Here is a 16,842-nt window from a genome sequence, read left to right as displayed (position 1 = left end):
ATTACCTTACCTTTGCAGTGTGTTCCCTAGGGATGCCACTATGATATTCACAATCCCAGAAAGCAAATTCTACCTATGACCAACTACATGTTTCTGTGGTATCAGCATGTCATGAGGCTGAGACAAAAATCAAACTTTACAGGACCATTGCTCATATTATTGTGCTCTTCTCACTGTTCCTAACCATTATTTGTTATTTTGATTATAACTTGTTTAATGCTGTGCAATGGATCATTGTATGTAATATATACGTATATCAAATGCCTATTAGAATAAATCATTTTGGATACAGCAATTTGCTATCAATCTGCAAGTCATACAATCTTCAATTTGTCTTTCTCCACTCACCCTAATTCTAGCTTAGTTAACTCATGCTTTTGCTGTTCTGTGCTGGGTAGCAAGGCTTTTTTAAAGACAATGAATATCTTGCTTTAAAAGTCATGCATGCTAAACTCTTCCCTAGTCTGATCCATAAATTCTGTCTTGCTCAGGAATCAGTGTAAAACAGGAAATATTTACCTGATAAAGCAGACATTCATTAAAAAAATTGAGATGTAAAAGAATAGTTGCTGTTTGTAATATTTCCTGTGGGTGCACCAAAATATGATAATGACACAAGATTAGTTTCTCAGCCTGATTCAAAAATTATGGTCAGAATTCTTTGATTTCATTTGCCCCATCAGTGCTGGCAGGAAGAATGGAGAAATTGGCGCACAGCTAAAACTCCATTCACTGCAGCAGGACTGGAGAATCCCAGCTGTGGGCAAGATCAGAGAATTTCAGCCTATATCTACGAATGTGTAAATGAGGTGATATAATGTAATTCTTCACTGCCTGCATTGTATACAAGAGAAAATTAATCCTTTAGTTTTGTGATGATGAGAATAAACATCAAAGTACTTGCTTTTACATGAGTTCATTTTTTGTATTAAGCTGCTTAAACCAGTTAGGGGGATAGGGGGAGTGGAAGTTGGGGAGCAGGGGGCTGGTGGCGGAGTGGGGGGAGGGTAAGGGGGAGCAGGGAGTGAGGGGGTAGCGGGGGGCTGAGAGGGGCAGTAGGGAGTGGGTGGTGGCAGGGAGTGAGGGGAGGGGATGGTGGGGGATGGCGGGGGGGTGGGAGGGTGGCAGGGACTGGGGGGTGGCGGGGAGTGGAGGTTCAGCTGGTAGTGGAGGTTAGCGGGCTGTGAGAGGGAGAATGAGGTGGAGGGGATCGGGGAGGAGCAGGGGGTGGAGGTGGGGAGAGGGGGTTGGTGTGAGGAGGAGGAGGAGCAGGGGTGGGGAGGGCGTGGTGGTGGGGAGGAGGAAGGAGTAAGGAGGGGGATGGGGGGTGAGGAGGGGGATGGGGGGGTGAGGAAGGGGGATGGGGGGGTGAGGAAGGGGGATGGGGGGGTGAGGAAGGGGGGGCGGTGGGGGGGGACAGCCGCTGATCAGCTGAGTAACCAGATAGCCTGTGGAGGGGAGGACGCGGGAGGTTTGAACCGAGCAGGTGCTGACACAGTAATAACCACCAGTGTCCTCGCGCCCCGATCTCCTCCCCGCGTACCTGGGCAAGCAGCTGCGGCGGCGCTGATGCGATGCCCAACCACCAGTGCACGCACCGTCGCTCGGGTGACCAATGTGGTGCTTGGAGTCACGAGCACCCGTGTTCCCTCCGCCGGTGTCACTGCGGGCGGGGGCGAGCGCTCTCGCGAGGGGCGCGCGCGCGCGCGGTCACGTGTTGCTAAAGAGCTGATTCAGTTTTAAAAGCGCGCGCCGCTGCTCGGGGAGACCAAGCGCACGCGCGTGAGTACGAGCCCAGCGGCGGCGGATAGACAGAGAGAGCTTCATCTCATGTGTTAGTATTGGTGTTTCCCTTTTCCACCTCTGACCTCTTTAACTCTGTTCTTATTTCCCCTCTTTTGTCATCGAGACCCGAGGACAGGCAGCGGTTTTTATTTTCCGGCCAGTATTCAGGTAATATCAAGGAAGAAGATTTAAAAAAAACGTAAGGATCACCTCCTTCTTTCCCTTTTATCCCATAGTACTCAACATAAGGCCTCTCAAAACGACCGGACAGCTATCAAATCCGGCCTGAAAGTTAGAGACGAGAGAGAACAGTGTTTGTCTTTGTGTGATATTCGTGTGTGCGTTGGAGAGACGGTGGAAATATAAAGGCCTTTAACGCACCAGTTATTGCACACTGACGGATTTGCAGTTTCCCCATCCCTGACTCGGTCCAAATAGGAAACTGGTCTCCCTTCTTTCCAGATGACAAACAGCCTGGTGTTGAAAAGCTTCTTAGTTATTTCTGCGTATCAAGCGCATTTGACGTGGCTGACAAATATATGATTCTCTCCCCACTCCACCACTTTCGCTGGCACTGGTTGTGTAACTTAATCTTGGGATTTATATTCGGTCGAAAAAAATTGTAGGCTGTCCATCGTCCAAAACTTAATGTTGTTGCATTGTCAATATTATGGAAATTGAGACACAACAACAGTAATGGTGTTGACCTAACAATGTTTACATCTGGGGAATGTTTAGATCTGACTAGATAAACCCAGTAATCTATAGGAAGTTGGTGTGTTTTTTTTTAAATAGTCAGCAATAACAAGATGAAAAAAATGCGAGGTATTAGTGCCTTTTAATTGAGACAAGAATCTCTCGCTAACTTCGTTCCATGTAGCAAAGTGAATTAAATTGCCCATTTCATTTATTTGTTTTAAATTCCAGAACGAGTGAAATGTCCAGTGAGCCGCAGAGGGCTGATGACAGTCCCAGTACAAGTAGTGGTAGCTCTGATGGGGATCAGCGTGAGAGTACACCGCAAGAACAAGAGAGGGAACAACCCCAGCCTAAGAAGAAGGATGCCAAGATTTCCAGTAAAACTGCTGCTAAGCTTTCAACTAGTGCTAAAAGGTACATCTTACTGGAAAATTAGCATTCTGTTTGTCTCTCTAGGAAGAAAAAATTATTAGCAAACTGAAGGCAGATATGTATTTGGCATGGCACATTTGTGATAATACACATGATACATCTGCTTGATTTCCGTAGGTTACCTTATTCATTTGAATAGTGCAGATGTGGACTGTCATTTTCTTGGATTAGACTTTTTATTTTTAGTGAAAGTCAGATATCTAGAGTGCAAGTTCTTGTATACTTTCTTTCTTTAAATATTATCCTACTGAACTATGGATCTACAAGTTGACAACAAATGCAATTTTGCTGTTTTTTCAATATGGGTACTGCTTTGCACTAGTTTCTGTATCAGTGCAAAACTCATGCAGCCAGAAAATTACTGAATTCTGTAAGGGTTAAATTTGGGTGCCATTTTAATTGGACTACTGATTTGCTATGAGTTCATTTCAGGCTACTGGCATAGTTCAGTTTCAGCTATATTTGCATTGAAGCTACATTTCAGCAGCCATCAAACACATCATCTGGACTAGAGACTCTTCCCGCTCAGAAAGGATAGTAGGACTAGGGGGCACAGCCTCAAGATAACGGGGGGGCGGTTTAGAACGGAGTTGAGGAGGAACTTCTTCACTCAAAGGGTGGTGAATCTCTGGAATTCTCTGCCCGTTGAAGTGGTGGAGGCTACCTCGCTAAATATTTTTAAGATGCGGGTTGATGGGTTTTTGATAAGAGAGGGGATTAAGGGTTATGGGGAGAGGGCGGGAATGTGGAACTGAGCCATGACAGATCAGCCATGATCTTATTGAATGGCGGGGCAGGCTCGAAGGGCTAGATGGCCTACTCCTGCTCCTGTTTCTTATGTTCTTATGAAACTACAGGAACGCAACTTTGCCGCAGGTGCCATTCTTTGAATGGGCTATTAAACTAAAGTATCCATCTGCTTATCCCAGTGGCTGAGTTTAGTCTAAAGGTTACAAAGTACTATTTGAGAAGCACCGAATTTTGCACATGGCTTGCCCAGTGGTATAGTGTTATTTCTGATTGAAAAGTCTTGTAAAATATTTATTTATAGTATAATCGTGCCGCTGTGCTTCAAAATGTTGGTGAGTATAATGTATGCAAATATGAATTTTTGAAATATTAGTGTAGGCAGCGTAATTGTCAGTGCTTATTATGTGACTACTATCTCTGTATTTTGAAAGTGAAATAAATGCAATGGCAAAATTATCGCTGTCTAGGCTAATTAGCAAGAAGAGCAACACCTGGAAATATGCTTCTACTTGTGAAAAATGAATAAATGCATAAATACTTGAATAACAGCTTTTAACAAAATGGAAAAACCACATTCAGAATTACCTTTTTCTGATTTTGATAAGACGTTTTCAATAAAATACTTGATGAATTAAGAGGTAATTTGTCAGGAAGGGCAACACAGCCTATAACAATGCAAAATTATTATTTCTCTTTTCCATTTGCTTCAAATATTATTTGAACTTCAAATGACTTAAGATATTACTGTTTATTGTTTTCGTATAAAACAAGAGGTTTACTGATTTTTTAAATTGATTTGATATCCAACATCAAAATGAACAAGGAAAAAGCTACTCAGCCTTGGCTCAGTGGTAGCATTTTTGCCCATGAGTCAAGACGTAATGTTGGCTGACACTTCAGTTAGACTGAGGGCATTCTGATGTTACCAGTAGTAAATTAAAATGTACTCTCGCAATGACTCAAAGTGTTAAAGAACCATGTGATGAAATACAGAGCCATGCAGATCCGAAATGCAGTAAGAAGTCTCACAACACCAGGTTAAAGTCCAACAGATTTATTTGGTAGCAAAAGCCACTAGCTTTCGGAGCACTGCCCCTTTGTCAGGTGAGTGGGAGTTCTATTCACAAACAGGGCATATAAAGACACAAACTCAATTTACAAAATAATGATTGGAATGTGAGTCTTTACAGGTAATCAAGTCTTAAAGGTACAGACAATGTGAGTGGAGAGAGTTATGGAGATCAGAAATGTCTCAGGGTAATTCCAAACCTGTGCTAAATTGGTTGGTCTCAGTGTCTGCAAGCAAGAAAAGGAAAGCCAAAATATTCTCTCTATTCAAAGTTCTTTGCTGGAAAAAAAAATGCATTTGTGGACATTGATTCAGGATCAGAATTGGCTTTACAATTCCTATAATTGAATATCCTGTCATCTCTCTATGATCATGAGGAATGGGCATAAGGAGAAGCTGAGAGACTTGTGGGACTGTTGTTAGCTTTTGTAACCATTACACAGCATGAGTCACCATATTAGACAGGAAAGGGAAGAAATGGGGAAATAGCTAGGACGGAGAAAGTAGTGCTCCAACATTAATCACACCCTGAGTTTTATGGAATAGTCACTTACCTGCGACAAGACTGGTGAACAATTCATCTGACTACAACAACTCAATCCTGTTCTTAGCAAAACATTCCACAATGTAATTACCTCCAATTGGAACTATTCATGTTTCCTTTGAACATTTTTTTAACCGGAGTTGGAATTAGACTAATGTATATCTAGCGTTGTTTCTAATAGTTTCAGCCACATGGATTATTAAGGATACAGATTTCCAAGAAGTTATCCTTTCTCACACTTTAGATATAGTGGCTTTTTTCAATCTGTCACCATTATTGAACTGCAACCTGGCATTCAATTGCCAGATTTTCAGTAGATTCCTGACAAAGTCTAGGTATCACAAATCAAATTTTAGTGTTGCCCAGTCTTTCTTCTGATTTTATTTCTAGCTTGTTTTCTAAATTTGGCTATTTTCACTTAACATATGAGGATTTTGACTTGCTTTCTATGCCAAATCTGCATGCTGAACTTGAAATTGCATGCTATTGTGCTGTTTTCATTCTACTTTGAATTTTCTATGAACCTTCACCTTAAAAATGGTGCTTTTTTAACTGACATTAAATTTACAATTAAGCATCTCCAACTCTCCAAATTTACAGTTTAAAGTTAGTGTAAGGCTTCGTTCCTCAGATCTTTCTTATTTGTGCTGCAGAAGAGTTTGATATGCCCTACTTGCTGCAGCAAATATCAAGTGAGTTAGTGTATATTATTATGTTTTAATCTTGCACAAATGTTTGCATACAACAAACGTGCCCGTTAGATTCCTTTGATGACACAAAGTGATGTGGCTTCTACAAAATGACAGGACTACTGCTTGAAATTCTATGTTCATTGCCCAACATTGGATACAATGTGTATTTCTAGTGAACAGACTTTTTTATGTGCCTCCCTGTAGAATTCAGAAAGAACTTGCAGAAATCACGCTGGATCCTCCTCCAAACTGCAGGTAAGAACAATTGGATGCATTTCTTGTTGCCATGTGGAAATGTTGGTTAGGTTATTCGAGGAATTCTAGGATTGTTTCCACTTGGATATTCTCCTTCTTTTCAATATCTTTTGTATGATTACTATGAATACAATTGTGTAATTTTAAAAATGTTTTCATGAAAATAATTGTTACTAGACTAATTAGCAGTTGCGAATAATGAAACAAGATGTGTTCATTAGCACACAAGGCATTTGTTCAGAATGAGGTTTCATTTGCTGTTGAAGTTCAAAAAACATTTGTTACAAGAAATGTTCTATTTGATTCTGAACTTTCATGTGCAAAGCATATCCAGTAGTCTTAATTCAGAACTTAGAAAGTTGCTTGTCAGTTTCAGTTTCTTGCTTGTCTATTTATGTAGTTCTCGAATATTGCAATTACATTTAAACATTTTTGATTAGTTTTCCAAAATGAAACCTTTGTTGTAATTATATGAAGTGTTACAGATCTTTTATTGTTATGTTACATATCCAAGGACTGTTACTTCTATTTCAGTGTGTAACAGCATTACTCCTGCATTAAAGCTTGTTAAAATGCTTCGCAAGCATTTAAGGCTTTGGTTACTTCTCTATGCTCATACCTTAGAAGTGCAATTAAGTAGATTCCACAAGAATAGTTTTATGTTAACCATCCTCTCAGAAATTTAAAAGGCATTGTCCAAATATCTGTAAACGGAATATTCATAAACCATTTTGAACGACAACTGGATGCTTTCTGAAGCCTGTAAAATTAACCAGCAGAAACTATATGGTGTTTCGTTAACAAAGTAATAACACACCGCTTCTTAATTTTTGCGCAAGTGAATTGTTGACTTTTACTATCACCATTCTGCTTGTCTAAAAGTCTGGAGAGGGACGTTTGTAGCATGAAAATGGAGCTATTCCAGTCAAAATAAGTGCATTGGTTTATTTTTGTGTGTAATTTCTATTGCAAATATTAGAACATTTCTATTTGAAATAATAGGCTGGAATTCTCTGGTTTCTTGCACCCTGCCACCACTGCAACAAGAAGGGGGAATTTGGCACTCAACCAAATCTCCATTCACAAAAGTGAGACTGGAGAATCCCACCTGTGGACGAGATCAGAGAATTCCAATGTGTTGCTGAATTTAATGCTCTCTGCATGTTTTGGAGCTACTGCCCATTGCTACTGAACATAGAAAATTGAGTTACAGTAGCTTTTCTTTTATGGTTTGGATTCACAATTTATTAAAATTTGAAGTGTGTAGAATATATTTCTTTACAAATTTGTAATTTAATACAAGACATTTTGAAGTGAGTGATAGTTAAACTGTTTACTTTTGCCTATGGTTGTGATTATTAAAACTTGAATCACTTCCTCATGTTTAACTTTGATCTGCAAATGTGTACAGCATTTTTATTTTGTTTTCCCCAGCTAGTCACAGATGTGCTTTTCAGGGATGATTTGACATGATCATTGTAAGTCTATTGACAACTTACAGTTAATTATCAGGAAATAGCTGTCACTGTATATTAAGTATGAAGTTAGAAAACGGGTGTGGAACAGTCTTTAATAAATCAAGGCTTTGGATCTTGAACACTATTAACCTTCATCACTTTCATCATAATAGGATGAGTTAATGGAGGTAGAGTGTAGAGTTCCTTGTGGCAAATGAACAGGATCAATTCAATTCTGTTACTGATAAGCTGGAGAAGTTCTGGTTTATCCAAAACTTAATGTACAATAGCTATGGTATCAAGGGTGGTGGGTGAAGTTAAGCAATTTTTGAACATTTTTCTTGTTTTTTTTAATCTCAGTTAAGTGAAAAGAAATAACTGTCAAGTTTTAATGCTGCATCATGTACGGCAGTTCTGTTGCTGCTGCTGCTTAAAAGAACCTCTATCTTTAAAATCACAGGGCACTGCACTCATATCAGAAGTGATAATTCTGATTGTTTTCAATGAAATTTCTGGAACTGCATTTGCATTACAATTCTGATATTCGTGCACCAGTCTTAAAAGTTGTAATACAAATTCCTGCCTTACTTTGGACTTATAGCTCAGTATAACAACTGTGTTGACACTGTAGCTGTAGCATAAATACAGCTGGAACTATGTAATCAAACTGATAAATATTGACATTTAATGAACAAAACTTCTATAAATGCTAACACTGTGCCATCACATCTTTCTTATTTCTGCCAAAAATTGCATGTGTTTACAACAAAGTAGTTCCTATAATATTTTTTATTTGTTTCCATTTTTGATCATCATGTAAAATAATCAGCTTATCTGTCTGGAAATTAATAATTTATGTAACTGTTACTGGAAGATTCAGCATGTTTTTAAATAATATGATTTTAATGCTCTGGTTATTAAAACCAAAATATCACCCCTGTATGTTTTTAACCTTGTAGTTTGGGTTTCTTAAATTACAGATTCCCATCCATGTGAACAAATTCTTTTCTGACTTACTAGAATGGCTAATGTGATAATGTGTGAGGTTTCAGTGATTCTGCTATTGGTTTGGTCTATGTTTTAGTAAAATGAGCAAGTTGCTATCACATAAACAATTAATGATTTATTTCAGGTCAACGTACGACATCATGTTCATTTTTTACATTGTCGAATGCCTATATGAATTTCATGAATCCATTATAGTATTTTTCTATATATGCTTAATAGTTATAATATTACTCTGTATACTACTTACTAAAATTTAAATATACTAGAATTTCATGAGAGGCTCTTTCTTTATTTACAATCTAAAATAAGATTATTTTTTCATTTTTCAGGTTTCATTTCCTTCCTCTATCAGTTCTGATTACCTTCATATTCTGGTGAGAGTGTGACACAGCCATCGTGCTTGACTATACTCATCAGCACTTTCATTAGTTTTTGAATAAGCAATAGACATGATCATCTTAAATCATATCTCTACCCTGATTATCACTGTCATTTGGGAATACAAAAATCATTCAAATGTTTTGCAGACAGCTATTAACAGATGTGGTCCACTTTGACTCCAGCAGTATAGTTACACACAAATGAATCATGCCTTTCACAAGCAAATGCAATACTTTACAGTTCTGTGTGTGTGTGTGTGTGTGTGTGTGTGTGTGTGTGTGTGTGTGTGTGTGTGTGTGTGTGTGTGTGTGTGTGTGTGTGTCTTAACACTGCATCAGTCAATAAAAATGCTGTATGCAAAAGGTTGCCAATTATATATTTTCACCATAATTTGGTCTGGTATGCATCAATTTAAAGTTTTATTAGCCTTTCAAGATTGTATAACTTTTTTACATCTTGCTTCTAGTTTGTGACGTCAGCTTTATTCGGTAGTCTTTTACAGTGTTTTGTGAGATGAAATTAAATCTAGCACAAATTTACCCAGATAATTGAACACATTTAGGAATGTATTTTTTGCATTGGACCATGAAAGTTGCATGACTGTTAGATGTGATGTCACCAACAAGTGCCATTTCTGAGGCTCCAAATGGATGCCTTTATTGTGTCAGCAGTGATTCAGTTAATAGAAGTAGGTTGACTCTTCCAGTAACTTAAGGTACACTGCAAAATATGTCATGTTCCTCTTTGATTAAACGCTGCACTGTTAAGTTATCCGTTGATGTAATTATGTATGTATATATTTTAAGAATTATTTTGTGATATACTTTGGAGCAGATGAAATGCATAAGATAATGTATAAAAAATGTCCCCTCAAAATGAGTAATAAAAAATGCATAATTTAGTATTATTTCAATGAATATCAGGGACAGAAACTTGAGAATGCATCTAACTTGAAAACTTATTTTGCATTAGAAAACAATACTCTAATATACTTCCAACTGAAGCTTAAGTTGTTTCCCTTTAATTGCTTAATTGAAATTTGAAATTCAACCAAATTTGCAATCTACAAATTTTGTCAATGAAATACTTATTTCCAGGGCGCATAGATAATGAAACACACCGTGCCTAGGCATAGACCCCCAATCAATGGGGCTCAGTTGTCAGCAGCAAACGCCAAGTGAAATCAGACTCTGGATGACAGGCAAAGGGCATAAAGGTAACTAACAGTTAGCAGCAGACGAGCACAAGACCACAAGGTTAGGGCACGACAGCTGACCACAATGAAGAAACAGTGCAGGAAAGCAGACACCTGCGCAGGCAGCAGGGTGATCCCCACCTCAGGCTATAACAAGGACATAGTGTGGAGAAGCAGAGGGTAGCAGAGTGGACCACCCCGACGATGGCGACGACCCCCCCCCCCCACCCCCCTGACCAGTGACAAGTGCCCAGAGGCTAGGGAGAGATGTAGCGGCAATGGTGAGGACACAGTGGGGTGAGGCAACCTGCAGGCAAGCAAGGTGGGAAGGGGAGACTGTGAGATGTTGTGGGTGGGGGAGAAAGAGCTTCATAAGGGGTTGGGTTGCAAGGATGGAAAGGGTGTGAGGGATTGCTTCGGGAAGGAGAGTTTGTGAGAAGACAGACTTTGTAAAACTGGATAAGCCAGTGGGGTTTGTTATAGGGATACAGGAAACCCTAGCTGGAGCTAAAGAGATGCAAAATAATGTATAACGTATTCAGGGATTGGTTGATAAACAAGTGCTGGATCTCCTTAAGGAAATTACTTGTGTGGCTAACACAGGTACAAGAAGGAGTAAATAAGGAAGTTAAGATTTTAAGGAGCAAGTTGATCTTTAATGCTGACTGCTGAGGAGATGCTTGATCTTGGGATTGGACATAGTTTGGCACAACATTGAGGGCCGAAGGGCCTGTACTGTGCTGTAATGTTCTATGTTCTTTCTATCTATAAGTAGTTTGGATGGAGTATTGCCAGAAAAGGTGGTAGTGGTGGAATTTATGGTGAAAAGAATAGTGTTCCATTATGTGAGGAAGGTTGGAAAGTCCAGTGAAGAGTGTTGAAGTGTTGGCTGGAGTAATGGAGAAATTACCTTTTTTAGAGATGCAGTTTATCTTGGGTAATGATATAGCATCACAGGAGTGGTCGAAAAGCTAGTTAAAAATCATGCAACACAGGTTGAGACAGGAGGAAAAATCAGAGTAAAAATAAGGAGATTAAAGTTCAATTATCACGAACAATTTTTGATCAGATGGTTGAGAGAGAATAAGAACAGGTGGAGGACAAGACAGATATTTTCAGTTCAGGAAAGTTGGCAGAATTACAAGAGAAAGATGTAGAGACAAAGCAGTTGTATTAGCAAGCAAGAATAATTTGAGTGTATACTGGAGTGTTATTTACATTAAAAAGGATGACTTAATGAGGAAGTGGAAATATTTACATATTCAAGCAGATGAAAAATGGGCAGAAGTTCAAAAAGTTGTACCACTGGTTGTTTACAGAAAGGAGTGTTGCGAGGAGCACATGAGGTATCAGTGAGAGGTCATTTAGGAGTAAGGAAAAAGTGAACAAAAATACAAAAACATTTTTTTATTGGCCGGCAATGTATAAAGAAGTAGTAGAATTTGCCTTTTGTGTCAGGTAATAGGAAAACTTCAAGCGGTAATGAAACCGGTTTCATTAATACCTATTCCCACATTTGAGGAATGCATATACAAAGAGTCCTAATTGATTGCGTGGGATCCCTGCTTCAAACAAAAAGTGAAAATCAGTATTTGTTGGCTATAATGGATGTGTCTACCAGATTTCCAGAGGCTATTCCATTATGTAATATTACAGCTAAAAGGATTGTAAAGGAATTAATTTTTACCAAATACCGACCACCCACAATCAGATCAAGGTTCCGGTTTTAAGTTAAAGTTATTCAGGAAAGATATAGATAGCATAGGAATAAAGCAATTTAAATCAACTTCATGCCATCCAGAATTGCAGAGAGTATTGGAAGGGTGACATCAAAGTTTAAAGACCATGTTCGGGTCTTTTAGTCGGGAGAGTAGTGGGCGAGAAGAGGATTGGGAGAGGTTTAACTGTCAACAAAGATTGACAAAGAAGTTGATAAAGAAGGGTAGGAGAAACTATGAAGCTGGGCTAGCGCTTAATATAAAAAAGGATAGCAAGAGTTTTTATAAATATATAAAAAGGAAGAGGCTGGCTAGGGTGAATGTTGGACCCTTAGAGGATGAGAGGGGGGTCTTAGTGGTAGGGGATGGGGAAATGGCTGAGGTCTTGAATAACTTTTTTGTTTCGGTCTTCACGGAGGAGGATGTGAATAATTTGCCGGGTGTTAGCGATGGAAAGGTGGTAGGACAGGAGGGTCTCAATGACATTATTGTTACTAGAGAGGCGGTGCTCGACAGACTGGAGGGACTGATTGTGGACAAGTCCCCAGGACCGGATGGAATGCATCCGAGGGTTCTGAAAGAAATGGCGGAGGTGATAGTGGATGCCTTGGTGGTTATTTTCCAGACGACGCTGGATTCCGGGGAAGTGCCAGAAGATTGGAAAGCGGCTAATGTTACGCCGTTGTTTAAGAAGAGTGCCAGGCAAAAGGCAGGGAATTATAGGCCGGTTAGTTTAACGTCTGTTGTAGGTAAAATGTTAGAATCCGTCATCAAGGAGGAAATAGCGAGGCATCTTGAGGGGAATTGCTTGATAGAGCCGACGCAGCACGGTTTCGTTAAGGGGAAGTCGTGTCTGACAAATTTACTGGAGTACTATGAGGATGTGTCTAGGGCGGTGGATAGAGGAGAGCCGGTGGATGTGGTCTTTCTTGATTTTCAGAAGGCGTTTGACAAGGTACCTCACAAGAAGTTATTGCAGAAGGTAAGGGGGCATGGAGTTGGGGGTAGGGTGTTAGCGTGGATAGAGGATTGGTTGTCAAATAGGAGGCAAAGGGTGGGGGTTAATGGGTGCTATTCGGATTGGCGGTTGGTGACTAGTGGAGTGCCCCAGGGGTCGGTGCTGGGGCCTCAGCTATTTAGCATTTATATAGATGATCTGGAGGAGGGAACCGAGTGTATGGTGTCGAAATTTGCTGATGACACCAAGATTGGTGGAACGGCAAATTGCGCGGAGGGTGTGGAGAGTCTGCAGAAGGATCTAGATAGGCTGGGCGAATGTGCCAGGAACTGGCAAATGGAATTTAATGTTGGCAGGTGCGAGGTGGTCCACTTTGGTAGGAATAATGTTAGGAAGGACTATTTCTTACGTGGCGAAAAACTGCAGCAGGCGACGGTGCAGAGGGACCTTGCGGTCCTTGTGCATGAGTTGCAAAAACCCAGCCTGCAGGTGCAGCAGGTGGTCAGGAAGGCGAATGGGATGCTGGCCTTCATAGCGAGGGGAATTGAATATAAAAGTAGGGAGGTCTTGCTGCAGCTGTATAGGGCATTGGTGAGGCCGCAGCTGGAGTACTGTGTGCAGTTTTGGTCGCCGTACTTACGCAAGGATATTTTGGCCTTGGAGGGTGTGCAGAGGAGGTTTACTAGGCTGATGCCGGAGTTGAGGGGGTTGAACTATGAGGAGAGGCTGAATAAACTAGGCTTGTACTTGTTAGAGTTTAGAAGAATGAGGGGAGATCTCATTGAGACATATAAGATGATGAATGGGATGGATAGGATAGAGGTGGAGAGACTCTTCCCGCTCAGAAAGGACAGTAGGAGTAGGGGGCACAGCCTCAAGATAGAGGGGGGGCGGTTTAGAACGGAGTTGAGGAGGAACTTCTTCACTCAAAGGGTGGTGAATCTCTGGAATTCTCTGCCCGTTGAGGTGGTGGAGGCTGCGTCGGTAAATATTTTTAAGACGCGGGTTGATGGGTTCTTGATAAGCGAGGGGATTAAGGGTTATGGGGAGAGGGCGGGAATGTGGAACTGAGCCACGACAGATCAGCCATGATCTTATTGAATGGCGGGGCAGGCTTGAAGGGCTAGATGGCCTACTCCTGCTCCTATTTCTTATGTTCTTATTACCCAGAGGATTGTGGTAAAGGAATCCATTTGTACAGTTTGCAATTAGGGATGCACCTAATGAATCAACTAAATTCGGCTCCTTTGAATTGGTTTTTGGTCATGAGATAAGAAGATCACTTGAATCGATAAAGCAGAAATTGGTGAGTCAGTGTTCTGAGACTCCATTGTTAGACTACATGTCAAACTTTAGAGAGGGATTAAGTAGGACTGATGAGTGGGTTAAACAGTATTTAAAAGTGGCAAAGCATGTGATGAAAAAAGAAATGGAGACAAAATCAAAAAGCCATACTTTTCCTAGTAGCAATTAAAGATTATAATTACCATTGGTAGGTGAGACATTAAAAGCAAGGTTTACAGGTGTTATTCAGCTCTCAACTTAACCTACTTTCCAGGTACTTAGCTTAGTATTAAAACCAAAGGACTGGGGTTGACTCAAAATTTCTTGAACTTGTTTATTTAACACTTCAGGTGCCAAACTCTAACTCACAGGCAACACTTTAACACTTACACATTAATATTAACATTAATTGAAATTCTAGCTCTTTGAACTTTATCTCTAACTGAAATGTATGCTACCTGTTTTTGTTTTTGAGCAAACTGGCCAAGTCCATTCTCGATGTAGATTCTTCCATGTGGTTCTTGGTCTTCTCTGAAGATGTTCTTTCAGAGCACAATTGTGATTGTTGGTCTCCAAGTTCTCGCATAAGACAAAGGACTGAGACATTCCTTTATCTCCAAACTGACGCAATCTTCCAGAGAGTTCCTTGAAACTCAGCTAATGTTGTAACCAGATTACATTGTTCTATCATGGTCAATGGAGTTGCTCACAAACAACTCCAAATGCTTAGTTCAAATTGCATGGTCACGTAGCCTTAGCCCATAGATGTTAACAAAAGCTCTGATATATCTAGTTTTGTCCAAACAACTATCCTTATTTGGTCAATGCAGGAAGTATCAGGTCACAGCTCACAAACTAGGTCATGACTCACTGAAGGCTTCTAACCAACGTGTATTTAATTATAATTTGACCAAAAATCCTAGCATGCTTGACTCTCATTGTCACAATTGCTCTTGCAGCTAATATTGCCATTGTTATTGTTGCTCTAATCATTGTTGTAGTAGGCCGTCTGGCCTTAGAAAGAAAGTTGAGTGAGGTGAATTATTTGATAAGAACACCAGGTAGAAGGAAATCTTAAGAGTGTGCCACGTTAATATGCTCAAAGGGTATCTTGATAGGGAAGGAAAGCAGGAAAAAAGATGTGTTAATTGTTGTAACTCAGATTGAAGAAACTAATTCATATGATTCTGAATTTGGCAAATCAGAATTACCTTCTGGAGGAAAATCAAAATGATCTGAAAGAGTTAGTATAATCACATGGAGCTATATGTGGGAACAAACTGGGAAGTACTTAAGTAATGTAGATGTAGAAAATGCTGTTCCAATTGAGCAATATCCGTATAGACTTAATTCACTCAAGCTGGCATAGAATCAAAAGGAGAAGCTGACGTTTGCTCAGTTGAGATGCAGCAACCGAAAGTTGCAATGAAACAGTATGAAGGACTGGTGGAGGGTTGCAGTTATTAGATTATGAAGGCATGAATGGAGGACGTTTAGTGCAATGTAAAACTGGTGAAGGTGGTCACTGGACAATGATGTGAACAAGGAAAGTGAGCAACTGGAGACAGTTGCAAGAAAAAGTTGACTGATTTTAAGCTTGTCCTGAGTTGCTGAAGTTATCTGAGCACAAATTGCAGGACTGTCAATAACAGCTTCTCAAATATGAGAGGAATTATGTAGATCAATCAGCAGTCATATGTGAACTCAAAATAGAGATTGATGAGCAGAAATATTTTACGATTGCTGATAAAAGAAAAGGACAACAATGTGAAGTAGGACTGTTTGCTGAAACTGTACCATTATTCCTAATTAACTACTGAGATAATGAATTTATCCAGCTTGTACAGACATAGGTACCTACAGAAACAGTACTGTTCACAGTTGATGTTCAAGGAAATTATGATGGTTCTTGCAGCAGAGTAACTGCTATAATGATCGTTAAAACCATAATTACATCAAATCCTGACACCAAAGAAACCAATCTGCTATATATCTTTGCCAAAGAATATGCAGAAATTGATTATGAATATCTAGAATGAACAAAGGAATTAATAAACTTTGTTGGAACAGATATATAATTGGAAATTCTGGAAAGAATCTTAAGCGTGCCATTTTGCAACAGAAGGTGGAGTTGGGCTACCTGACAGAGAAACTAAGGCAGTGGACAAGAAAGGGGACAGGGATAAAGTGGCCTTTCTGGATGGCCTTAATCATACACATGAAGTTGAGAAGGCATGCCAAGAGACGGATTCTCTTTGACAAAGTCTGACAACCTTCTGAAAAAGATGGCTTTTTTTTATTTTAGAACACTGAAAATCAAAAGAACTGTTTGGATTCAACGTAGGCAATTACAAAGCAAATTTGAAGTGGTTTGTGTTAGTTTGCATTCAATGGAAAGTTTTACTCTCCAAATCCTACCCAACTCTCAGAATTAATTTACAATCATGACAATGGAATTGGACTTAGAATCAAAGCAGGATCAAATACTGAAGGAGGCCTTTGAATGAAAGCAGAAGCAGCTAAACAATAGCAGTGTGTTGAAAAAAGCAGGAAGGGAGAACATGATTGCACATGTTTTAACACAACTTTGACAGAAGAAGAATATCCAATGTTGG

The 16,842-nt window shown here is 39.8% G+C and overlaps 1 protein-coding gene across 4 annotated transcripts in view; it reads left to right on the top strand.

Annotated features, from left to right (window-relative positions):
- The first annotated feature begins 1,753 nt into the window (after positions 1-1,753).
- The window catches only part of ube2e2 (ubiquitin-conjugating enzyme E2E 2), a 210,138-nt gene continuing 195,049 nt past the window's right edge, over positions 1,754-16,842 (top strand). For 3 of the 4 annotated variants that reach the window (XM_080206556.1, XM_080206537.1, XM_080206565.1), the window contains exons 1-3: positions 1,793-1,953; positions 2,713-2,898; positions 6,176-6,226. In XM_080206556.1, coding sequence (XP_080062682.1) covers positions 2,723-2,898; positions 6,176-6,226 — 227 coding nt within the window. In that variant the 5' untranslated portion in view covers positions 1,793-1,953; positions 2,713-2,722. Of the gene's footprint in view, positions 1,954-2,712; positions 2,899-6,175; positions 6,227-16,842 lie in introns of all 4 variants that reach the window. The other variant, XM_080206547.1, reaches the window with a different exon arrangement.

The sequence above is a fragment of the Carcharhinus amblyrhynchos genome, chromosome 2 (assembly GCF_965287045.1).
Source record: "Carcharhinus amblyrhynchos chromosome 2, sCarAmb.v2.hapA, whole genome shotgun sequence".
NCBI classification, from domain to species: Eukaryota; Metazoa; Chordata; class Chondrichthyes; order Carcharhiniformes; family Carcharhinidae; genus Carcharhinus; species Carcharhinus amblyrhynchos.
The sequence above is the reverse complement of the archived record's forward strand: the minus strand, read 5'-3'. Positions and strand labels throughout refer to the sequence as shown.